Source organism: Mytilus trossulus, chromosome 2 (genome assembly GCF_036588685.1).
Source record: "Mytilus trossulus isolate FHL-02 chromosome 2, PNRI_Mtr1.1.1.hap1, whole genome shotgun sequence".
Taxonomy (NCBI): Eukaryota; Metazoa; Mollusca; class Bivalvia; order Mytilida; family Mytilidae; genus Mytilus; species Mytilus trossulus.
This window is the reverse complement of record NC_086374.1, coordinates 76659761-76686581: the sequence shown is the minus strand read 5'-3', so window position 1 is coordinate 76686581 and position 26821 is coordinate 76659761. Positions and strand designations below refer to the sequence as shown.

At 31.5% G+C, this 26821-nt stretch overlaps 1 protein-coding gene and 1 long non-coding RNA gene across 2 annotated transcripts; both read right to left on the bottom strand.

The window, feature by feature from the left end:
- Nucleotides 1-221: 221 nt before the first annotated feature.
- LOC134705419 (uncharacterized) lies at nt 222-3643 on the bottom strand. Its single transcript, XR_010105559.1, has 4 exons — nt 3562-3643; nt 2503-2567; nt 1855-2022; nt 222-489 (listed from the first exon to the last, which is right to left on the bottom strand). It is a non-coding gene; the product is annotated as an uncharacterized LOC134705419 (long non-coding RNA).
- Nucleotides 3644-4603: 960 nt separating this feature from the next.
- On the bottom strand, nt 4604-9595 carry LOC134706009 (uncharacterized). The gene is made up of 2 exons (XM_063564722.1): nt 9416-9595; nt 4604-4818 (listed from the first exon to the last, which is right to left on the bottom strand). Exons 1-2 carry the CDS (start codon nt 9576-9578, stop codon nt 4604-4606), a joined length of 378 nt encoding a protein of 125 aa, XP_063420792.1. The 5' UTR covers nt 9579-9595.
- Between the last annotated feature and the right edge of the window lie 17226 nt (nt 9596-26821).

Below are 26821 nucleotides of genomic sequence, written 5' to 3'. Positions count from 1 at the left end.
TTGTATTCAACTATAAGTATTGTGTTTTGTGTTGTTGTGATACTGTCCAATGAACCTATACCCCACATCTCCTTGTATCACATGTTCATATATTTGGAAAAAAGTTAAATCATATTTTTTAAACTGTATTATTTGGCTAAAATTGAGTCGGAGATAAAACTATTCTTTATTTCTATTTTAATTAATAACAACAATGCATGTATGTTCATGCTTAATTTATGAAGACATGCAATTTTTTGAAGAAAAAAATTTAATAAAATGAAAATAAATATTTAAAAATGCACAAAAATTTCCATGCGCAGCTATATGCACTTCAATTCACTTATTGAAACGTGAATAATCCTTGTTTGAGAGTGCATTAGTCTTGTTATTTGTAAGTGTGAGCTCGAGTCTATTCCATTTATGTATACATGTAGAATCTCTACAGGCTTTCAATGCGTCTCATATAACTTGGTAAACTTCCAATGATTAGGATGACATAATTGTGATCTGAAAATATATAAACATTTTTTTTTAACTTTGTTACTTCTGGTTTGATGTACAGTAGGTAAGGGATGTATATGGTATGTCATTGTTTGTCCATCCATCCTTTCAAATGACAACACTTTGTTCAATATCTCAAAGTAGAAGGGGCTAAATAAAAAAGATTTTTATTTGGCCCAGATATTCCTAAGAAAATAACAGTTATCCTAAATATTTCAACATTTGTCCAAACTAGACTAAGGTACACCATTTTCAGAAAATAATGTGTTTTTTTTACCAATTTAAGAGTTACTATGGCAATAAACTTAGACAAAATTTGTAAAATTCTTGATTTTCCTTCTTTTTTGGTCAAATAAAAATATATTTTAGACTTGATATGTGTGCATCCAAGAAAGTTATACATTTCCAAACATAATGTGTCTTTTTGAAATAGTTGACAAACATTTTATATTCTTGGACTAGAAATAGTCCTTAAATATTATAGTCTTCTTTGCTTTGAACAATTTCTCATGAAATTTTAACACAAAATTTAGATTGAGTTCACTTTTAATTTTGATTTTTTGGAGTCTGTTGTTCAAAAGTTGCAGGACCTATCAGATTTAGGGTTATTTTTCACACCTCATATTAAGCTTGAGTTTGCTTAAAGTCAATAATCTCATATCTGTACTGAATGTCTTTCAGTTGTTTGTATACTTGTACTGGGCATGTCCCCTCTTTTTTTTGGTTAAATGTATTTCTTTTTGTATCCATCTGATGAGTTAATACTTTTTCAACTTATTTTATAATTTGTTGTTATTTTGTACTGTTACACCACTGTTTCAGGTAAGGGGAGGATTGGACACCAGCTTTCATGTTTAACCCTGCCACATGTTTATGTCTGTCCCAATTCAGGAGGCTGTAATTCAGTGGTTGTTGTTTGTTGTATCACATATTGGTTTTTTTTGTTCATTATTTTGTACATAAACTAGGCCAAATTTCTTGTTTCAATTGTCTTACATTTGTCATTACAGGGTCTTTTATAGCTCTCTGTGTGGTATGGGATTTACTCATTGTTTAAGACTGTATGGTGACCTACTTTAGGCTACAGTTGTTAATTGCTGTCATTTTGTCTATCATTGGATGAGTTTTCTCATTGGCAATCATACAACATCCTTTATTTTATACAGTGTAGTTGTATCTAACAATTTGACCGTATAATTAATATCAACATGATATATATAGGAAATATAGTAGTATTTAGAAAAACTTTTGTATTTGTTTTAATATATAATTTGGTCTTGTATTTTATGCTCAAATATATCTAGCATTTGTCAAGTAAAAACTAAATTTTGTGAACAACCAATTTATAACTTTCATAGAAGATATACTTACGGTGTATCAATTGATTCATATTGAAGCTACATGTACACTGTACATGTATAAATATGTAAACTTTCTCACAGTTTCATTCTGTCTGGTTCCAAGTCTCAACAATTACTATTAGAGTCTCCAAGGAAATTAATTCAATAACTGTGTTCAAAGTCCTTCTGGTTGACTTAGCTAAAATTAATAAAGAGATAATAAAAATAAATTGTTGCATTATTTATTAAACATATATGAATAGATAGTTCGAAAAATATGGGGGAGGGAAGTATAATTGACAATTAAAAACTGAATCCAACCTTTTTTATAATTCATTCACTCTGTATTATCTTTATATACTAATTAAAGAAACTTATTGAGTGTTTAACTGTCACATACATTTGTAACTGTAAAAAAGATGTGTCTACATTAATTGATTTGATAAAATATGGCTTCTTGTCAAACTCAGTTTTCATTTTAAGAATTAATTTTAAACATTGAAGTATTTAAATGTGAAGTCACCTTATTTACAAACATTTTTGAAGATCAATGTAAGTACATTTAATATATTTATTCCATATGACAGCGATTCAGGATAATTAAAAACTATTTTTTTATAATTTGATAAAGTAATTAAATAATCCTTGCAAATAAAAATATCTAAAAATAAAATAATACCTTATATACACTTTTTGTTTTATTCATTATGATTCAGTCCAAACATTGTGCTGTTTTGTCACCATCTGTAAGATAAAAACAAACAACATTAGAACTGATCACTGGCGCGTCCTAGAATTATTGTCAACACTCAACAGTGCATTTTTTGCAGGAATAAAAGATTTATTAGGAGTACATGTATATATATGAGGCCAAATTAAATAATATCTATGAAAAAAAATGGTAGGTAGGTAGGAATTTATTTTATTTAACATTGGGAGAGATATTCTGACTTGTAAAATGCTTATTGAAAAGACGACAAAAAAAACTCTAAGGCAGGCAGCTATTTGTAACCTTAAATCATAGGGTAAATAGGAAACACACATATTTTTTTTATTTGCCCTAAAGGATTTTACTTGAGGGGGGTGTGTGTATTATTACATTGTATAAATTGACTGGATAATAATTCAATAAAATATTCTTGAAATAAATAGTAATGCCAGGGATTGAAGTAAAATTTTTAGCATTGTAGCCCACAGCTTAAATTTTGTAGCCAACACATATATATATATTAAATTATATATATAAAAAAAAATTGAAGTACAAAATGTAGCCCACACTTAAATGCTTGTAATTGTAGTGGCTATTGTGTGTAGACTCATGCTAATTTCAAACCCTGAATAGTACCCATCCAGACTATTGTACATTTATTTAGCACATGACCATGATGACATATATATAATAAAAGCAAAATTCATAATAAATCTTGTATGTGTGTGTTACCCTGTGTTATTTTTCAAGTAAATACATTGTATAATAATTTTATGATTGTTTTATTTCTTTAATCCATGAAATTATTTATCATGTATATATCTGAATCGAATTTTGAGAAAATTTATCCCTAATTTAATCCATATGGAGCAGCTTCTCGGGTAAATTTAACCACTCTCACAACATTTTATGCAAAGTCGATAGTTTTCAAGCCATAATTGACCACAATCGATTTCTTCGACCTAACGATACAGAATTTTGCAAAGTTTCTATTTAATAAAATTATTTGGATTGAGTGTATTTACTTACAGTTATCGTTTTTATTCATGTATAATTGTAAAGTTGATAACAGATATCCTCATTCATCAACATTTCAGTAGCAACAAAAGGTCATCACGGGTCAAACCACTTGAAGAGCGCGTAACGAAAAAAGCCGAAGGCAGTGATTAGTGTAGAGTAGTATTCGGGCCCGTATGCGGATCGGAACTGGAACTGCCGGGGAGTTTGGACGCCAACGTGATAGCAAAATACGACGAAATTTTTCAAATTTTGCGGTCGTATAAAAAAAGTTACTTCATCTATATAAAGTAAGTTAATTATCTCCCTTTAAATATCTCTGATAAAGAAGATCTTCCTTTATGCACATTCTCTTGTCATGTACTGGAATTCTGTAATGTTTCATTATTATTGCTACAGTCATTTAGGAGGAGTTGTGCTTACAAGACCTAATGCTACATATTGTAGTATTTAAACTAAGTAATTTCAATTATTTCCTTTGAAAAAATCTGACCATGAAATATCCTCCTTCATGCACATCTACAGGTTGTGTACAACAACTGTGTAAAGTTTCATCCATATTAATTAATCTGTTTAAGAGTAGTTGGGCCTACAAGACTTGTAGCCATTTATTGCTTTATTTAACTAAGTCAATTCAATTATCTCCCTTGAAATAATTCTGACCAGAAATATTTTCCTTCATGCACAACCTCAGGTTGTGTACTACAACTGTGAAAAGTTTCATCAATATTAGTCCATCCATTAGGGAGGAGTAGCGCTTACAAAACATAAGATTGACAGACAGACAGACGGACGAACAGACAGGGTGATTCCTATATATACCCCCAAAAAACTAATTTTTTGGGGTATAAAAGTTTACCTTTAAAGACATATAAGAGCATACTGGTTCCCTGATCAATGGACGTACTGAAACAGCTTATACAGATCTGAGAAAAGGGCAAAATGACCCCTCCATGTATATGTATAACCAAATTTAAATAAAGGAAAAAATAAACATGATGATAAGAGTTCTCATAATCCAATTGCACAGAAGTATAGACCCTAATGTTGTTGTCTACCACTCTGTATTGCTGTGTGGGATAATGAATATATGCAATCTAAGATAAAAATATGGATAAGAGACTGAAATATCATACACACCCAGTCCATTTCTTGTTAGCCTGTCCAACTCTGTTGTTGGCGGCAGAAAATCTGACCTTTTAGCAAGTAAAAAGAGGTGAAAGGTTAGTTCTTTTGGAATTTCCCCCTTCTTTTTCCTCTGTGAAGGACCTGTAAATTAAATAAAACAACTGTTACAAGATGTATCTATAATACTAAAAAGACGAGGTCCAATTTGTCAGCCGTCATCACGTAAAATCGACGAATCAAAGAATTCAACTTTATATACAACTAATATAGTACAAAGGTGTAGATTAAAAATTACATCACTCCAGGTCCTTTTGTTTTCCACGTAATTAATATTGCCAATAATTAAGAAGTTCCGGGTCGAGTCCGATACCGATACCAATAGTATATTCACCTGTTACCTATTACCTTATCTGTACGTTCCGCATCTGACAGGCGCACCACCAAACGGTGTATTCAGGATTAATATGCTATATACACGGGTCATTATCACAGGGTTGACACTACTAAATTGTCAAATTGTTAACTATTGTAGTATTTTAATCAGTAAGACCTTTTAAGAGGTTAACAATACGAATACTTAAAATCTGGACTAAAAATAAGGCGTATAGGTACAGTTTTCAATTTGTCAGCGGGTATGACGTTAAACAGCGAATCAAATAATTCAACTTTATTTATAAATAATATAGGACAAATCTGTTGATTAAAAAATATCCCATTCCAGGACCTTTTGTCACGTTTCCAAATAACTAATATTACCAATAATTGATAAGTTCTGGACAGTTCGCCGGGTTCAAACAGAAAGATTTGAAAGCAGAGAAAACTGTGTATCTTAAAATGGGCATGACTTTATCAGATGACAATACTAATACATTGTACTAAAATAAGACTTGCGCATAGTTATATACTTTAATTCAGTCACGGACCCGCGATATCACGGGTGTGCACTAGTCTCATTTAAGAAGTCATTCAACATTTTGTTCTTTAAAGCAACAAGAGGCAACAACAAATATGATACATTGTAGCAAGGCTTGAATGCGAGTCTTTGCAGGTTAAAATCTCTGAGAGTGGGAGATTCGGAAAGAGTTTCATATAGCACACCCACCCAAAAATGTATAATTCTGGATTAGAAAACTTTCTAAAATGTTTTTTTAAGGAGCTGTATAAATATATGGGGGCATGTCTTCTTTTTTTGGCGGGGGGTAATTTTTTTTTTAAACTGTCTTGCTTTTTATACACTCCATTTCCATCTGACACCCCCATGAAGGTGTCAAACAGATTTAACATTATATTCTAATTACTACATACATCAACTATATACGGAGCGTAATACGGAGCCCTGCTAGGGACATGCAAAGAAAAAAAATTATATTGTGCGCACAACTTAAATAAATTGTGCGCACAAAATAATATAGTGTGCGCACAAAATAATATATTGTGCGCACAATTTAAATATATTGTGCGCACAACTTAAATATATTGTGCGCACAACTTAAATATATTGTGCGCACAACTTAAATATATTGTGCGCACAAATTAAATATATCGTGCGCACGAAATCCTTTGACCTTACACATGGTACGGGTCTTCAATGTCTCCTTTTTAAAGTGACAGAATGCAGAAATGCATAAGGTTTCTTTTGAAATGGGGCTAGAATACATGGAAATATTCATCACTGCATTTGTATCAACTCCTGACAGGAATACTAAAGAAGTTACGTTTATTTCGTCTGACACTTGGTTTACCAGCAAATGCGTTGGAAGCTCCACTTTATATCAGAGTTTATTGGAACGGTTTGAAACAGACTTGGCAAAAGAGCGAGGAAACTATCGAACTTCTTTAGACTTTGATACTATGGTTTTCCCTGTTTTCTTGTAACAAAAATAAAAAAGTACTTTTTGCACTGATGCATTACACTTTATGTCTAATAATCTCAAGATTTTGTTTATGTTGATTGACTCTGAGTCTCAAGACTGACATGTAACTCAATTCACGACTTTGATTTTGTTACCCTGTTTGACGATAGAGATGGTCATTATATTTAAAAGTCTTTACGCCCGTTCATCCGTCCGTCTCTGTTTATTGTAAATGTTTTGGTTATAGTATATTATGAAGTTTTAGTGTCACCAACTTCAATGAAGTATGTGGTTTCTAAAAAGGTATCATTGTAAAAGCGTAGAGTAAGTCAAATCCACTGAAAACTGAATACACGTACACGTTGGGTTTTTTTTGTTATGTTTTTTTGTTATGTTTTTTTGTTTTTGTTTTTTTATTAAAGATGACTATGTTTGATCATGATAAAGTACCGTTCTCACCCAAGATGTACTGTTCGTTATTGAAATATGACGGTGTGTTCAGTCTAAGAAATTCACCATGAAGTTGTGATCAAATAAAGATAAAACTGGGTACATATAAAGCAGAAGAATCAATATGAGTGCCAATGAGACAGCTCTCCACCCAAGTCATAATTTATTAAAAGACTTTAGGTTAACAGTCATTGGTTATTTACGGTCCTTATCACGGAGCGTTGGTTCACACCAAATAGCAAACTATACGGCCCAAAATGACTTTAACAAAACGATAAACAGATATGAACCACACCAATAAACGACAATCACTGAATAACAAGCTACCGACATAGAACAGTATGCTTATTATGATTTAAATTTTTAAGCGTTGTATACAAATGTTTCAGGTCAAGTTATAGTTTCATTTTGATAAATAGAAGAGGACAAGAGGTCACTTATAGTATCTATTTTTGATTGATTTCATTATAAAATTTAACAGTATGTTGTTCGTACTCAATATGGAATTGAAATGTTACGAAACAATTTAGGAATAGTCAATGAAATTCCTCAGTGAAATATTTTGAAAACAATCGAAACAATAATGATTCATTTTTTCCAAATATGGTCCGTTTTGGTGTATCATTTATTCAAAACCTTGTGGCCCGACTGATCGCGATCGATCGAAAGAGACAGCTACAGTATATACATATACACCATAGCTCATACAAATACGGGTTATATTCTTCTCGTATATTTTTATGATGGTATGATACTAAACCCCTAACGGGAAGGATTTTTATAATGTATCATTGTCATTTTGTTAAGTTTCATTTGTTACCTATTCTGACAACGGACACGGGCTTCGTTACTGTCAGTATTGCTGTGTGTGTGGTTTTTTTTAATCTATAAAATATTATTTTGTGCGCACAATATATTTAAGTTGTGCGCACAATATATTTTTCTTTTCTTTGCATGTCCCTAGCGGGGCTCCGTAACTATATATATCAGATTATTACACAATTATATATAAACCACACTGTGGGATTCAATCCTACAATCTTTGGATCTTTAGAACATATTAAAAACTTCTCGACCAATCATATTTCTGAAGTTTACCTTCTTCATAGTACATGTACATAGTTTCACTGTGCAATAACTAACTATGAATGGATGGATGACTTCATTGTATTATAATCAATGTTATATTTGTTGAACAGTTAATTCCCGCGGCAGGGCTCTCAGTAATAGAATTTGAATCCTTTATGATTAATTTTTGTTTTTAATTTGAGTTGCTTTCATTAAGATACACAAACAAATATGTACTGAAATTTTACTTTTTACAATTTCATGAATTTTGTAGCATACAAATTTTATAAAAGAATTTCCTTGTTTTATTAAAATCATACAAAAAAATCTATTCTTATTTAAGAGTTAAAAAATGGTTGGATAAAAATGTATTAGCTACATTTGTATTTAACAGAAAATAGTACTCACTATTTATTTCATTTCCTTAGTTTATTTTTACCGAAACGAATTATTTTTGAATGGATATTGAGTTATCATGGGGGATTCTTCACCTTCTAGTGGTGCATGTACTAACTTGATTAAGAATCGATGGTGGCGTACATCACTCAACAGTAATAGAAAGACAACTTCCAACTAAACATACTCGATGGAAAACTTTTAATAAACATTAAATGTCATACACATGTGTAGAACTTTGTTATCCGATAAAACATACCTTTTAGACTGTTTCATTAAAAAATGGAAAGAACTATCCACTTTCTTTATATAAAATTACCTCAATTTAAAAATGAAATCGTGGTAAATCATCAGTTTATTTTACTTTACTTTCCTTTACAGTTACTACTGGGTGGTTTTGGACGATTGCAAAGAAACTGTTGCAATATCATGGTTAATTTTTATTTTGGAACAAGCAGACTTCACAAGTGTTTTTCACACATACATTTGGTGTGCATACATTTATTGATTTTTTGCCAACAATGGCTCAAAGGTGGCGTGAATCCATGATTTTGGAGGGGAACCCAAATCGCCCAGGTAGTGAATAGACTTAACAAGACTTCAGTGCACAAAATTCTTTCCTGCCTTTTAAAGCCACATAACTTTTCACTAATCTGCACAAGAAAATTTCCAATCAGCATTTACATTGACAAAATAAAAGGGGGTGGGCGATTTGGGTACCCTGATGTTATAAATAAATAATGTTTTTACAAAATTATAAGACATCCCCATTCCACAACAAGTTAAATGAAGCACTTGTTTCTATCCATGCCCATGGGAAGGTCGACTATCCCAAGGACTTATATATACGTCCCTGGACTATCCATATATAAATAGTTCTATTTATATGGATAGTCGATCTTCCCATGGAGAGAAACAAGTGCCTATGAAATAGAGACTGGAAAATGAGGACTACTTTATTCAATCAGTACCAGGTGCCGAACGGTGACGTGAAAACGCCCTTAGTGTTCTGTCAAACACCGACTCCACCATTATAGCCCCTGGCCTACTCTCTGTTGAGACAGTGTTGTCAATGGCATTTAGCCCGATGGCCACAACTTCAGAAAGTCTGTCAGTTTCCCTTTGGTCTGCCATGTTGGATTTGCGCCAACTTTTAGACTGTTCCTTTTAATACTTAAACTGCAAGGGTAACCAGATTATTTGCAACATCGAACTGAATTGCTATTGATTATATGATTGGTGGATTTTTTTCTACCATAAGGGATACTTTATTTCAACTTAAATAAGAAAAGAGAGATATCTTATTAAATTTATAAGATATCTCTATTATTTTTTAAGATATCTTATTAAGTAAATAAGACATCTCTATTATTAACTATATAAAAGATATCTTATATAGTTAATAAGATATCTTATAAATCAATAGAGATATCTTATATTTTAAATAAGATATCTTATATTTTAAATAAGATATCTTATATTTTAAATAAAATATCTTATATTTTAAATAAGATATCTTATATTTTAAATAAGATATCTTATATTTTAAATAAGATATCTTATATTTTAAATAAGATATCTTATATATTTAATAAGATATCTTATCTAATATATAAGATATCTTATTTAATAAATCAGATATCTCAATCTATAATATATAAGATATCTCATTTTGTTATTAAGATATCTCAATTAGTTTATAAGATATCTTATTTAACTAAATAAGATATCTCGAAATTGAATAAATATAATAACGGCGTGCCATAGTTTAGAGTTGCTTTCAAATTAATAGCAGTTTTTGAATCAAAATAATGATCTTAATTCAGTTTATAGAAAATATCCTTCAATTCGCAAAATCATATGTCGGTACAACGGTAAATGTCTGCATATAAAGCGAGATTCGTATATATGCGATCATCTTTCAAGCTTGCGTTGTCTTTTCTAATACCTCACCATGTTTGTCCATCTTTGAAACTGGCTTGTGATCCATCCGAAATCACCATGTAGGGCGACAGTGGGCGCAAACCGGTTAATACCAAAAAAATATTGTATTGTTCTGTTTGAATTTTGTGTATTGTTTGAATTTTTTCTGTATCCCCAGGCACCTGAGGCATAATCTAAGATTTGAAACTACACAAGAGTAATACATTTTTTCGTAGGCATTCAATATGAAGTCTTTTTTGTTTTGAATATAATTAACTGACCTTCATTTCCTTTCTTTCATATGTTTTTTTCCTACGGAATTTTCTTTGCATTGCATTTTCTATTGCTACTTTTTGTGCTTTTAATGTCCTTCGTACAGAAGGCTATCAATAATTTGTCAGATCTGTCAGAATTTTCCAAGACGTTTAGTTTCAAACGAAATAAAGAATATCTTTGTTTGTTGTTTCACTTTTCCAATGTGTAAATTTTTACTATGTAGATTACCCTGACACATTTGGTTATAGATGTTACATGACGTATGTTGAAAAAAGAAAACAGTGTCACCGTCAATTTCTGTAGGGGATCAAAAGGGGTGTTTAATTACTTTAAAATACAGGTATCATATGGAATTGTGAAAATCCACAACTTTAAATCAAAATTTCATTCATGTCTTTTACATGTTTTAATAAATCAGTATTTTAGAGCACTTTGAAACAGATACAATGAAAAGAAGTTAAATTTCACTGTTTTGAAGTAGAAACGCAGCTAAAACCAGATACAAGTTGACATGTCTGGTGGTCACTAAAATTGATGTATAAAAGTAAACAATGTTGGCTTCAAAAAAAAGTGCAGAAATTTGAAATAGGTTTCCCGGTTTCATTTAAGATTATAACCGTTCTTTTCTGTATTTAGATACGCAAACGTCAAATTAGGAAAAAATCAATATTTTTTGGCGAACAACGGACAGGATAAAGGAAAAGCAATAACAAGCTATTTTTTTAAATGTATGTATGTCGTACGTAAAGAAATTATATTGGTCATAAAACCTACAAATTTTCAAATTCAATTATAATAAAAGCATGACAAGTTGCAAAAAATACTTTAAACGTCAATCTTTGGCGGACTTTTTGACGCTACGGACGACTTTAGGGCCATCTAATTAATCCCCCCTGCTATTGTTGCTGATCAAGCTTGACGACAACGGACGTTTTCAAGGACTTGCTTTCCAACTGAATGTTATAATGCTTTAATCATTTAAATTAGTGTAGTATAGGTTGCAAAATTTTGATTTATTATATAATACTATTGTTGACTGACATATATATATATATGTCGCCTTAGCATCAAACCCCAAAACGACGTATATGTCGCTTTGACATCAACACTGAAACGACATATATGTCGCTATGGCATCAAAAGGGTTAAAGAAAATTGTGGTAAAAAAGGTATTCTTGACTTGAAAAAAATGACTTTTTCTGGTTTATCACTGTAATCAAGAATATGTCTTCCCAACAAATCACAAAACCATATTACTACTAAACTTTCAATCTTTAGAACATAGTGCAGGGGACTGATAATCTTTTCAACTTCATTTCGTGGTTCTTTTGTTGTCACAGCTAATAATATGTTTCGTGGTAGTTTTTATACGGGTAGCAGTACCGTTGTCCGTCCGTCATCAGCAAGTCGGAAAATAACTTACTTACGCTGTTACGTGAAACTTCAGAGAAATGTTTATATATATTGAGGTATCCTTTCTTTGGGATTTTATAAATTTTATCTGTATTGGTGAGGGTGACTTGCTTGTAATTCCTACTTTTGTTGTTTACAGTTATCTCTATCTATATTGAACTTGGTCCAGAAGATTCAGAGGACATAATTTGTGTAAAAGCAAACGCCAAGTGATGGGAAAAGCTCACTTTACCCTTTTTTGGCCAGGTGAGTTAAAAAGGGTTAATTTAACAGTTTTCAGACAATATTTTAAAGGTGCTATAAGTTTTCACGAAACTTTGGTGACTGATTTACATGGATTTAAGTAACCCCCCTTAAGTTTTTCATAAATTTTTGATATGACATTGATAAAATTATTAATAGGTTTCATAACAAGTGAGGATATAATATTAATATAATACGGCGAGTTTATTCTATTTGAATTAAATAAATTAAATAAGAATGAGAGTTGATATCATACCATTCTCATCAATGACCTAACGAATAGCCCATTGCCGTAATATCATCTAATGATCCTGGATAAGCAAATCAAAGATTTTGCGTATCACTTTTTAGGATCAGACTCTGTGCAGTGTGCTACACGAAATGGATATTCATGCAAGATATAGAATAATAAGCCACAACCATAAGAGAATGAATTTTATTCTTTGAAAACGCTACAGGCGTAGCATGCGCTCATGGCGCAGCTGTTTATAAAAAAAAACGCAGTTAGAAATCTACTGGACAGCAGAGAAGAATCAGATAAATGTTATGTAATAAATAAGAAATGTTCTAATAAAATAAGTCTGCTCCCTATCTCTTCAAATAAAATCAAAATTTAAATTTAATTTCCTAATTACAGTTAACAATGAAATGAATAGTTCATCAGGACAAAACACTGTGTCTCAATCCAAATTGTCTATGCATTCATTAGATTGTCGGCACCATGAATATATAATGAACGTGAATAAGAGACGAACAACAACATATACAAATATGCGATACTTATTTAAATAAAGTTTAATCATAGTACACCATTATCAAACTGATGAATGCATGGGTTTCGTGCCTTAAAAAGTACATCACTTGAATATTTGGAAGGAGAGTTGTCTCATTGGCACTCATATACAGACCTTCTAAAATTCAAACTGACCATTATTCCGTGCGTTCATCGTGTATCGTGCGTGTTGCGTGCGTGCATCGTGCGTGTGTCGTGCGTGTACCAATCGTGCGTTCATCATTCATCGCTCCGTGTATTTTCCGTGTAACGTGCGTGCATCGTGTATTCTTAATCGTGTATCGTGCGTGTATCGTGCGCTCATCAATCATTCATTCTCAACCGTGTATCGTGCGTGTATCGTGCGTTCATCATTCATTCATTCTTAACCGTGTTTCGTGCGTTCGGCAATCGTGTATAATTGTGTATATCAGATAATGTGCATTTGTCAAAGGTTCATCTCTAATTGTGTAACATTCATACATTGCGGTTTCTATATGATAGTCGGTTATAGAGCTCACCAAAGCTTATATTTTTTCTCACGGTTTAAGTATATATATTTTTTCCGACTTTAAATAAAACTTACAGTCATATGTACTTTCTTGTAAACACTTAATTAACATCATCTGTTTTTCACGTTCATACAGATTCATGACTTTTTGTGTAAATATTTTATCCTCTGTAAATATTTCGAGGTTATTCAGTGAATCTTGGCTGGGACTACACATTTTTATATACGGATACATGTTGTACGTACAAACAATAACATGATATTGACATTTCTACGACAGAAGAGTTGAAATTGTAATTTCTATTCTACTGAGCGAAATTGACTTCAAAACATACTGTTGGCCAACTGTTATTTGTTAAAAATATTCTGTCAATTAAAGACAAAAGTGCTTTTGCAAAATTTAGATGCGGGGTAGCTCCACTAAAAAATGAAACTGGAAAGTATGAAAGAGTCCACGAGATGACATGTGTTGTAGCTCTACTATTGAAGATGAACTTCATGTCATTCTAAAATGCCCATTATATGTAGTTTTAAGACAAATATTATACATTTTAATGAACATTTCAACCTATCATTATCAGATGGCGAAAGTTTTATATTTTATTTAATAACGGCAATGTTGCTGGTTTAGTCGCCAAAACACCATCAATATTTTATTTCAAGAAACTATACAAATCCTTGGTTGAACTATGCTAGATTATAATTCTTCGCTTATTTGGCCAATTCATATGCTTCTAAGATATTTTCAAATATTTAAGTTTTGGTAAATATTTTGTCTTAATTTCTTATGGTCACATGCACGTAATGTTATTCCATTGAGAAAATACAATAAACAAGATTGTCGGGTAAATGTGGATTGCGGATGAAAATGTTAAATGTCAAACTTGAATTAACAAATTAAACTGAGGTGAATTAACACGAATATGTATATCTTCTTCAAAAGTGTTTGAAATCTCTGTTCTGAATTTCATTTAAACTAAGCTTAATATGTTTTGTGAAAAATTGAATAAAAATAAACATTATATGAAGGCATATATCATGTATCATCATATTCCTTAAGAAGGATTTTCAATTGAGGAACTTTTAAAACTTGAAATTGAATTTACAGGTTAAGATATAATCGTGGTTTTTTTTTATAAAATAGTTTAAAATATGGTATTACCATAACAAGTCTTTATTTGAATGGAATAAATATGGAACACTTTCACGCATTCATTTTTCATTGTGTAAATGGTTGCCTATCAATGACACCGTTTTTAATGTATGTCTTAAAAGATTATTACCCGAAAAAATAATTCACAATAGTATGTTGTTAACTAGGTTGATCCCCTCCGTAAAATATTCAGTATGCCTTCGGAATATACAAATATTAAGGTATTGTCAAGAATTTCAATAACGGCCGGGAAACAGACTACATGTAGTTGTTAACCTTCTATGATTATTACATGTAAAGAATGACGATTTTTTGCAGTACGTCTAAACACTGCTAAGAAGTCCTTAGTGCACTAAGGCCGTGACTATGCTACTAACAAGGACTTATTTATATACGTCCCTGGCTACTAAGGACTAGAAGGAGCGCTGTTATATGCATTAATTTGATAAATCATGTTAGAGAATGATATTTAATGTATAAATTTCAAATTTTACAGAAAAATATTCGTAAATAAACGAAATATTCAACATTATTTAGACACGTGCCGGTTTTTCTTTGATATGCCGAAAATCAATGAACCAATTGACACGTGCCAAATAACAAAGCAACTGATTAAACAATCACGATCTTTTTATTTTAAGTAATTTAAAACAATTGTATCAAAAATATTTATGCTTCAAATATTTATAATTAAATGTGTTGTTCTTATTTAAAATGATAAAAAGGACAAATAATTTTGCTTTTGTTTTATTTCTTTCCCAACAAAATTGTTTGCCATATGAGCACGACTTTGATGTGCGCTAACATGTAAGTAAGTGTTTGGTCAGCTTGTTAAAATGTTTGTGTAAGATATACGAAGACAAAAGGAATATATATATTTATAAGTGTTTTGTTTTTATTTTAATTCCGACAAAGATGCGTGCATATACAAATGGTTTCAATAAAAACCGTAAATTTCGAAAACCATCATAAGAAACAACTATGTTAAGCGTAGTATAAGTCTTTTATATGGCAAGAATACCCCTATTTAGCGGACAAGCAGTTTTTTTCTTTTTTCTGTTATTGAATAGCAAGAAAGAAAATAAATCCCGTGATGACGAATTCCTTCCTTTGTTCGAGAGCAATCTTACTGAAACAGAAATCTGTGAATTTACTATGTTCATAACTTCGATGAACCAAAGCAAATTAAATATCAACCTGTATTTAATTTAAAATGGTTCTCTTTTTCTTCTTTTGGTATACAAAAGTCCATCGATATCCCATGATAACATACTGTTGTCATTCGAGGACTAACTAGTCCATTTACAAAACGTTTAACCCAAATTAAACAAAATGTATGTTTCTTTCTTATGTTCAATGTAAAAATGCCGGTATGTAATTTTTAATTGCAACTATCTATAGTTCCGTAACGTTCTATCTAGGCGTATAAGCGAATGGTTGACAAGTGCGTATATTTTTGTTAAATCAATATTTCTTTTATGTTTCAAACTGTCCTTCACTTTTGACAACGAGACGAGTACTTACATTTTCCCAAATTTACCCTTGGAAAAAAATGTGTAAACAGATTTTTATTTTATCAAATCTTTTCTTTTTAATTATTTAGATTTTTATAAATAATATTCTTTACACCAGAAATGTTATTTATAAACAAGCGTATGAGTTTTAGTAATATTGACTAGTATACAAATGTATTTCACTATCGGACACGCAATGTATGAGGGGCATAGGACATTTGAGCGAAAAAGAAAAAAGCACATAGGGTCATTTGAGCGCCGACTTCATAGGACATTTGAGCGCCGGGATATTAACCTTACCTGAGTTTTCAGACAGGACATTTGAGCGAAATTTTCCCTGATAATTTTACACGAATTAAGATTTTTTTTTAAAAGTAAGAAAAAAAAGTAAGATTTAGTTATAAATATTTTTTATTTTATTTCACACCCGAGTAATTCGACCGGTTCTGGCTGGTTTATGTAAGTGAAATCCTAAGTTGATCTCTATTTACCAATCAATTCTACTATAATTCATTGGCTATGCAAATTTTCTTTGTTCTAAAATTCTTATATATATATCTATTAAGTGAAATGCAATCTGTGACTTACATAAAAATTCGGAGTTTGAACATTGATGCACCGCAGAGCCGAACAGAAAAGGAGAAGGAACAGAATCTCCGGGATTTGCATTCGAAATACTGCCAGCAGGAAATTACGAGGGATTTTTATGTCAGAAGCCTGGGATATAAGTTCCAAGCCCGAACAGACTTGTAAATAATGCCGTTGCCGAGTTTTATGTTTTATGACAGTGCTTTGTTTTTAGTGCTTTGTTTACAATTAAAAGATGTTTTAATCTTTTTGTTGGTAAACTCCTGTTTTATGACTGTGCTTTGTTTTTAGTGCTTTGTTTTTTACAATTAAAATATGTTTTAATCTTTTTGTTGGTTTAATTTAGCTCATTTAATGATCTATATTCGTAAGAAAATGTGGTATGATTGCCAATAAGACAATTCTCTATCCAAGACTTGTTTTCGCTCAAATGTCCTACGCTTATTCTTATTTTCGCTCAAATGTCCTAAAATTTAGGCGCTCAAATGTCCTATACTTTGGCGCTCAAACGTCCTTTTTTTTCGCTCAAATGTCCTGTCAATGCGCTCAAATGTCCATTGCCGATGTATGAGAGAGATGTATTATACACGCGACAGGAAATCGCTTGAATACCTGAACGTGTCACCTCACAATACCTTTGGAAGTAATACCTTTAGCCATGCAGGTGATCAGACAAGGGAAGGTCCTAATTTATTAAAATAAGTTTATTACATAAAAAAATTATGAACAAATTAGATTTTCGAAAAACAATTTTCACGGATTTATGATCATTTATGACTTTGAACTATGACCTTTTAACCAATTCTCATATAAACAGTTAAAAACGACATGCAGACCTTGGTTACTTACAAAAAAAAACGTTTTCCGTTTCAAATTAGTAAGTCGGATAATACAACCGTACGATTGACAAGATATCCACTCGCAATTACGACTACATAAGTTACTGTTTTGGTCTTTTGTGGTTCATAGACATATATCGTGGCTAAAAACGGAAAAGATGGTAAAAGATGATCAAATTCAGGCGGCACGCAGAGAATTGATACTCTAATTTTAAAATCGATGGTGATCTCTTGTCTAGCAGAATAAAATTTAATATCAATGAATTTGATCATTTTATACAGAATGCACATAATATCATTTTTTGATTTTTTTTTGCGGAGTTTCCCTTCAAGCTAATTGTTAAATCTCGAAAGAAAAATGCATCTTTTCCCGATATTTCACAGTTTGACGTCGCGCAAAATAACATTTACGGCAGCAATTTTAAATGTGTCAAAAAGAACGAATTCTTTAATTATTAAGTTAGAACGTTTCTGTCAAAAATCATTATATAGGAAACTTTTATTAAGGTAATAAAATATGTGATAAGACTGATAATAAAATACTATTTCAATGTCATGCAAAAAGTTTTTAGAATAATTCTGCGAATTGTTTTTGTGTGTAAAAACATCACACAGAGAGATAAAGAAAAGCACAACTAATTGAATAAAATGGAGGATTGAAATGGAGAATGTGTCAAAGAGACAACAATCCGACCAAAGAGCAGAAAATGGTGCGTCTAAACACGACTAAGGACTTCTAAGTTCAGTAATGAGTTATAATATCGTACTAAGGACTAAAAGGGGTGCTGTACAATGTTAACACATTTCTTATCTAAATAGATATTGATATTTAATGCATATATTCAAATTTAATCAATAAAAGATCACAAATGATAATAGAACAATGCCTGTGCCGGTTTTCGTTATTTTTTTCGAAAATCACTGAACTATAGGACACGTGTCAAATTACATAACTGATAACACTACCACCTTAAGAAATGAAAAAATAATTATTTGGATAAGAAAATTACCCTGACATTTAGACATATTTCACATAAAAATATGTTTTAAATTTTTCAAATATCATTTAATATGCATCGGTTTATGATTAAATGAAAAAATATAAAAAAAATGTTAAGCTGTTTTTTTATTTCAGGAAGGAAAATAATGTTTGCATCGAGAAAAATAGCCCCTCCCCTATAAAGGATCATTAATTTTCCTAAGTGGGGGCTTAAATTTGGACACCGATCGCGAGGCCTGAGTGCCATAAACAACAGATTACGAACAGCAAATAGTGGATACACCAATTGATATGTATACAAGACAACGACGGACACAAAATGATTGCACTGTAAAATTCAACTCAAATTCTTCTCTCAGTAAAAATTAATTAAACAATATAACTGACACAATTCATGTCTGTTGTTTGTTCCTTATATATAATTTCAAGTATGTAAGAAAATTCATACATATTTCCAAACATCCTGAAACTTCAAATTTCTAGGAGGTGAGATTCTCGGGGTTTTACTTAAAACTCTTTGGGAAAATGCAATTTTTAACTCCAATTTGAAGCCAAACGGTAATAGATATCCCATGGTTTTTTAAAATGCAGGTCTAATTTGATAAGGAGATTTATTCAGTGGTTGTTTAAACGTCCAGTGGCAAAAGTTTCATGCATTGTGGCACCGTTAAAGTCCACAATTCCTCTAAAGTCCACAACACCGCTAAAGTCCACAACAAATTTCCGCTAAAGTCCACAACGCCGTTAAAGTCCACAAAATTTCCGCTAAGGTCCACAAAATTTCCGCTAAAGGCCACAAAATGACCTCCGCTAAAGTCCACAAAAAAACTCTGTAAAGTCCACAATAACAAGTTCCGCTAAAGTCCACAAAAACACGTTCTAAATAATGTTTCAACTACTTATTTATTGGTGAAATTAACCTAATATGTCCTGTTGATAAGTATATATCACGGTACAGAACTACAAAAATTTGCAGTGCTTGTTAACATGAAAGAATCAAATAATTTCTGCTATGCTTGTAGTGTATACGATCGAAAACAGCTTACTTATTTTTTAGATATATACATATAAACCGTCAAAGTGAAAAATTATATAACATGAAAAAAACCCAACATAGATCATTCATTTATTGCAATCAATTATATCAAACATGTAGTTGAAATAATTTGTAGAACCAGTCACTGTCTATAGATATAGTGCGTCGGACATTGTATGCATAAAAATAAAATTTAGATTTTTAACTGTATGAAATAAAATTAGTTAAGGGTTTCGCGGAACACAATGTCTCGCCTTCGTTTGCCGTAAACATGAACTCTCAGGCTGAACTTAAATCAAAACACTATATTTTGATTGGTAGGAGCTTCTGTCTAAGTTCAGAAATATTTCCGTTGCCTATAAAATAGCCGACTTTAATTTAGTTATTTGAATATGAGCTGGAAAATAGCTTATTATCTATTATGCTGGTATCGGCAAAACAGCTACAAGTATTGATTTTAATTACAATGCATATATAAATTTTAAATGCTATTCTAAATATAATAGCTTTGAGAATCATGTAAAAAGCGTTCGTTGTTCATTCGTCAATGAATCATTCAACGTGCGTGTATCGTGCGTGCGTGTATCGTGCGTGTATCTTGTATTTATCATTCATCGTGCATCGTGCGTGTATCGTGCGTTCATCATTCATCATTCATTTTGCGTTAATCCTTCGTGTAACGCTCATCGCCCATCGTGCGTGTATCGTGTATCGTGCGTGTATCGTGCATTCACCGTGCGTGTATCGTGCGTGCGTGTATCGTGCGTGTGGTCAGTTTGAATTTTAGAAGGTCTGTAACATTTTCCTATTTGTAAAACACGGACGCACTCGAAAAAGACCCGACTGCTCTCGAAAAAACCCGAACACATAGAAATGAATTTAATCTCAAAATGTCGTTTGGAATGCAATAACAATTTTTTTTATAAAAGTGTCTATGTATCTAAGGATATAAGGATTCTATGAAATGTTCATCGAAATTTGTATTGACTTAATTTTGGTTTTTAGAAATAAAAGCATCAGTTAAATTTAAAAAAAAAATCGGGTTGATAATATATCTTTTTATCTTAAATACTAACCCACCGTGTATGTTTAAACTCAAGCTGCTATATCACGTCTTGTCAGAAAGGAAGTCTGCTTGTTTACATTTTTGATCATAATCACTCGGAAAAAAAAGTTGCTCGTTTTGTGCAAACTATCATGCGCAAAATCTGTATGTAAACATATCTTTCTTTGTACAAGCAACTTGGTTTTATACGAAATAAAGAATCTGAATCTGAATCTGATTAAAAACATGACTTTGTGCAATATCAAAATATAGGTATTGACAGATGGTAGGGTTAATATAGTTACATGTAGGGTGTGCACGACTGTATACGTCATCAGTTGATTTTCAAATTAAAGCAAACTTAATCAGTGTACATATTAAAATTTATCATCAGCAATCTGTAAATTTTCAAATATGTTACTAGGGTTAGTCAAATCAATATCCTTTTCGTCGTCAGTTTTGTTACTTGAATGAGTACAGCCATCGTCACATTTATCCTCTACACAATCACTTTCATCGCATAGTCCATCGTTCTCGTTTGAAATGAAATCAACCATCTCGTAATCTTTTCCAATAGATTCTGTAACACAAATTGACCAATTGTTGCTATATTGTTAATTGAAACTCTGTGTTATATGGATTTATAAGCTCCGAACTTTGGTTGTTTTCTAGTTTAAATGTTTCATGACTGGTTTTTAACACCAAAATGCAAATTATTGCAACAAGGAAGACTATGCATTAATTGCGCTAAGCAATAACACGACACGATTAGTCAGAACATGAAAGTATTCAGGCGGAAACCCGGTTGAAATAGAACAAAAGAAATGTTTACTATAGTATCAAAAAAAATAAAAATTAATAGAAACAAATAAAATGATAATTTTCTGCTCAATTACGAAGAGTTTTATTTTAAAAACACAATTTGCATAAGTTTTCAATATATCTATTACATAGTTAAGCAGAACAATTAGATATCAAGTCGACGACATGGGTATCTATCAAGTTGGATGACAAAAAAGCATAACCTCCGATTAAAAAAAAAAAGACCACGGACGGAGAACATATAAATCTATGAGATCAGTATTTTTTGTGTCTGCCCTTCCATTGTGTGACTCAAGTAAAAAAATTAAATAAATGGGTCACATTTGTATCGAAAAGAGAAAATCGAGTGCACCTTTTTATGTTAGGGCGTGTTTGAGTTGAATATTTTGTCTTGAAATCGTCCAAAGCAAGAATATTTGGTACATCATCACGCTACAGATTCTATCATTTTTATATATTGTTATATATATGCTACAGGTTGGCTTTATAACATAAAAACAAAAATCACAGTATTGATTGTACTCAGAGTAAATTTTGAGGTGATAACAAAGCCATTTTAGCCATAGGGTCCACATGAACCTTAAAGATGAAATATATGGATCAATCACTAAAACAGAGTAATTGTGTTCGAATAGCTATTTTCTTAATAAAAGTACTTGACAACAGTCTTTCAAGTTGGATGATGAAAATGTTTATCTTCGAAAAAAGAAAAAAAATGTGTGTAATAACTATGGTAAAAAGTTCTAGTCTGCCCTTCTACGAAATATTTAATTAGAATTTCTTTAAATGTTTGGGAATTTTTAAAATTCCACCTAGCCAGAAGATCCACAAGATCAGACAATAGTTTTAAGTTAATAGTTATCAAAAGTACCAGGATTATAATTTTATACGCCAGACGCGCGTTTCGTCTACATAAGACTAATCAGTGACGCTCAGATCAAAATAGTTAAAAAGCCAAACAAATACAAAGTTGAAGAGCATTGAGGACCCAAAATTCCAAAAAAGTTTTGCCAAATACGGCTAAGGTAATCTACTCCTGGGGTAAGAAAATCCTTAGTTTTTCGAAAAATTCAAAGTTTTATAAACAGAAAATTTATAATATGACCATATAATTGATATTCATGTCAACACCGAAGTGCTGACTACTGGGCTGGTGACAAGATCATTCAATTTGACTGATGCTCAATAGCTTGTACATACATTTGTCTTTTAAAACACATCTGACATATAAGGATCGTACTGGTGCTATGCGGAAAAATTTATCGGTTTTCAAGAACAAAATTGTTTATATATGTATCTATCAAATGATATACAATTTATCTTTTTCATCCCTTCAAGGCTTCCATTTCTACGATTGTTAAAATGAACTGGCGTAATGGGGAGATAATTTTGACGATGTAGAATCCTGACTGTATTACTCGTATACTAGCTGATAATATACTTCCATGGTCATTCTTTTAGAATATACTTCAACGCGACGACTTGTTCATTATACGGATAACCTTGATAGACGATTAATTGCTTATTACTAGATAACGTTTACATAAAGAAAGAATATACTTTTTTAAAATGGAATCCAATATATTACCTAAAGTCAGTTCAGAGATATTCGAATGAAGACTATCACATTCTACTCCAACTCCAGGTTGTCTAGAATACATTATTAGCAGCTTGTTTCGTCTTGACTCATGAATTGCTAAAGAAATGTCCTCCAACTTTCGTAGAGATTTAGCGTATTTTCCTTTTGCTTGTATGATAGCACTCTGCAGATCTGTGACATTCTGCTTTTGTTGCTGCAGTATTCAAATTAAAAAAAAGAGCAAAATTATGTTTAATATGATATATTATAAGTAAACAACTTTAAGCAATCAGTAAATTTAATAGAACAAGATCAGGTTAATGCATTTCGTAGTTTTACTTGGTAAAAAGATAAATTGTATATCATTTGATAGATACATACATAAACAATGTTAACCAAAATGAAAATCTAAAAGATAATTAGAAACCTCATGAATCAACGAAGGAACTACTTGGTCGAATAATCTACTTTTCTTTTCGGTTAAAAAGTACACAATCGTTGTTGCTGTGGCCAAGGATTTAAATAGTGACAAATCCTTGCTCTGACTAAGATGTATCTATAATTTTGGTTGTTTAAACATGTACCGTTATGGTTCTTATTCACATAAGAGGAAAACTCGGGATTATTTCCTTATCACCTTATTAGGTCTCTCCACTTTTCTGTGGAAAGATCTATTGTATTTCTTCTGATTTTTAGGTCTTTCCACTTTTCTGTGAAAAGACCTATAAATTATTGTATTTCTTCTGATTATTAGGTCTTTCTACTTTTCTGTGAAAAGACCTATTGTATTTGTTCTGATTATTATTAGGTCTTTTTCTGTGGAAAGACCTATTGTTTTTCTTCATTTTCTTATGATTATTTTTTTTCTTCTGCCTAATTTTGTTCTTGCGATAAATATTTGTTTCTCAATATGTCGCATACATATTTGGTATATGATATCAAACATTTATGCGCCTTTGAAATTTACCGTAACCAAATACACGGTGGGTATGGTTGTCCTGCGAGAGAACGTACTGTGCTGGTGATTTGGTCCTGACGGGTGCTGGTGGGTCCTGATTCTGTGCTGGTGGGTTTGTTTACATTGTATCAGAACGGCAATAAAACGACTGTTTTGTTGCTTAATTTTTTTCTGATGTGTTATAAATACCATGCAAAGTATATTACAACAATATTATATTGCAAAAGTCGTGCAAGTTCGTTAAACGGATTTGTCCTGACGCTGTGCTGGTGATAAGAAAAACGGTCCTGGTTCTGTGCTTTTATATTTTAGTTAAAAGTGGCATATATTCAAGATCATTGATGCTGTACTGTTATTGACATATTAGCTGTTGAATTGACATTGTTGTGAATCTGTTTACTGTTATTATGAGAGAAAAAAATACCCCTATTTTTTAATTTTGTTTTTTAAACTAACTGTAATCTTATTTATTGGCATGTTAATGGAACCCTTCTTGCCCCCTTTTGAGATAAGAAAATATGTTTACAATTTTCGGGATAACGATCATTTTGCAAGATCACCAAAATACGTTGTAATTTATACAATACTTATATAAAGTAGATGATGTGGTATGTTTGTTGTCAATGGACAAATTTCCATAGGAAACCAAAGGAAGTATGTGTTAACAACCATACGTCATCATACGACCTTCAACAATAACCCATAAAATAAAAATGTAAAAGGTTTTGCATAAAAATGGAGAGCAAAAATATAGAACAAAGGTGTTTCTGAGCGTTTGAATCATGTCTTTAGCAGCTTAAAACACATTTGTTTGTGAACAATTGAGTGCTGACTATAAGAATGACAATAGTATTGCGGGTTTGTTTGTTTGGTGTGGTGTTTATTTTGGGTGGGGGGAGGGATAGGGATAAGTTAGAGCGAGGTTACAGTGAAAGAAAATTGTAAAAGAAAAATGTATCTTATAGCTAGTAGTAAGGCAGCAACCATTTGATTTTCTGGGGGGGGGGGGGGGGGGTATGTTTTTTTTTTCTGTGCAAACTTTTTTTTTCGCCTTCGGCAAAGAACAATCTATTTTTTTAGCGACAAACCGAAAACATTTTTTTCTTTCAATTTTAGCATTACATATAGTGGCAGCTGAGGGTGAAACAAACAATTTTTTTTTCTCAGGGTCCAAAATTATTTTTTCACCAAAACCTGGAAACAAACTTTTTTTTCCAAAAAAAAACATAGCCTCCCCCCGAAAATCAAATGGTTGCTGCCTTAGAATCACTTGCTGTAAGATTTTTCCAACAATTTTTTTTTGTCTAAACGGTTATCAGGTATTTTTTTTTCGAAAGTTCGATAGAACACTAAAAAAATCTCTATTTAATGAAAGGGCAGGCTAGAATATGTCAGAGAATGAGGACGAGATAACCTAGAGAACACTAATAAAATTAAGATTTCTTAGCTTTTTTCATTTCAAAATAAATATTTTTGATAAAGAATTACGAGGGAGGAAGTGAGCAATGTGTCCTTCTTTTCCATATATAAATATTTTTCATGAATAAAAATAAAATGTGCCTTGATTATAATTGAAAATGAGTTAATGGAAATAAATACCCAACTAAAATACACTTTTATTTTAATATTGGTAATATCACTAAGCTTTTGAGTTTTGTGTGTCAAACACACCATCTCTGTAGTAATGACTCCTAACTAAGATATTTCACTTCATTCATTTTTTTTCTGCATTTTTTTACATTGTGAATTCATATAATTATTATATTAAAATGTAGCCTTAATTTATATTTTAAAAAAATGAATCTAAAGCCATTTATATCAAACATTTTTGTTTCCATCTATCCGTTTTCAGGACTTTAACAATCAACAATAACACGCCTGGAAAGTAAAATGCGTACTCGGCTGTCTGTAATCGACCATTTTTAGACACTCCAGGCTCCTAAAAAAGCAAGCCGGGTTGGGGGTTCAAAGATGCAAATTTAATAATTATATCAATATTTTATCTTTTCGTGTACGTTTTATGACCCCTCCTGTGGCCTGTCAATTCCGGAATGTGCAAACTGCAATAGTATCAAAACAGCACAGACAATGAATAATAGAGATATAATTTTGTACATATATCAAGGGGAAACTTCTTGCAAAGCATTATTATTTATAGTTCATTATTGTATTTAGCAGAAAAAGAGAATCTAGTGAAAATAAAATCACTATTTTTGTAGAAAATTCACAGACCTTTGTACAGAGATTTTTGTTATGTTTAGCATGGGATCAACACAATGGTTCATTACCGAGTAAAAATATCAAAATGTCTATCTACCTTCCACATTTCAGAAAATTCTGATCAGATAACGAAACTGGTTCCAGCAACATTTATAAGCAATTTAAGATTGTGACCCTCACAGTTTCCATTCACTACAAATATTCTCGTTACAACGAATCATTTTAAATACAAAAATACGTGTTGCATGCAGCCTTTTGTTTATCTATTAATATATGTATACGAATAAAGTTATGAAAGGAAGCAGGGTCATCAGGGTGAGGAGTCCATGTCATCTGAAATAAATGCGACATATAATCATGACATTAAAAAAAGTCTCTTCTTTTCGACTTTTTTCGAACAAATTGACACATAAAATGAATTATATAGTATTGTGGAATTTTTAACTTATTTTAGATACTATATATTGTTATCTGATATTGGACGA

Coding starts and splice junctions, on each gene's coding strand:
- LOC134706009 (XM_063564722.1), bottom strand. CDS start 9,578: ATGGCAGACCAAAGGGAAACTGACAGACTTTCTGAAGTTGTGGCCATC. Junction 4,819..9,415: donor ACGTCACCGTTCGGCACCTG/GTACTGATTGAA, acceptor TTTAATTTACAG/GTCCTTCACAGAGGAAAAAG.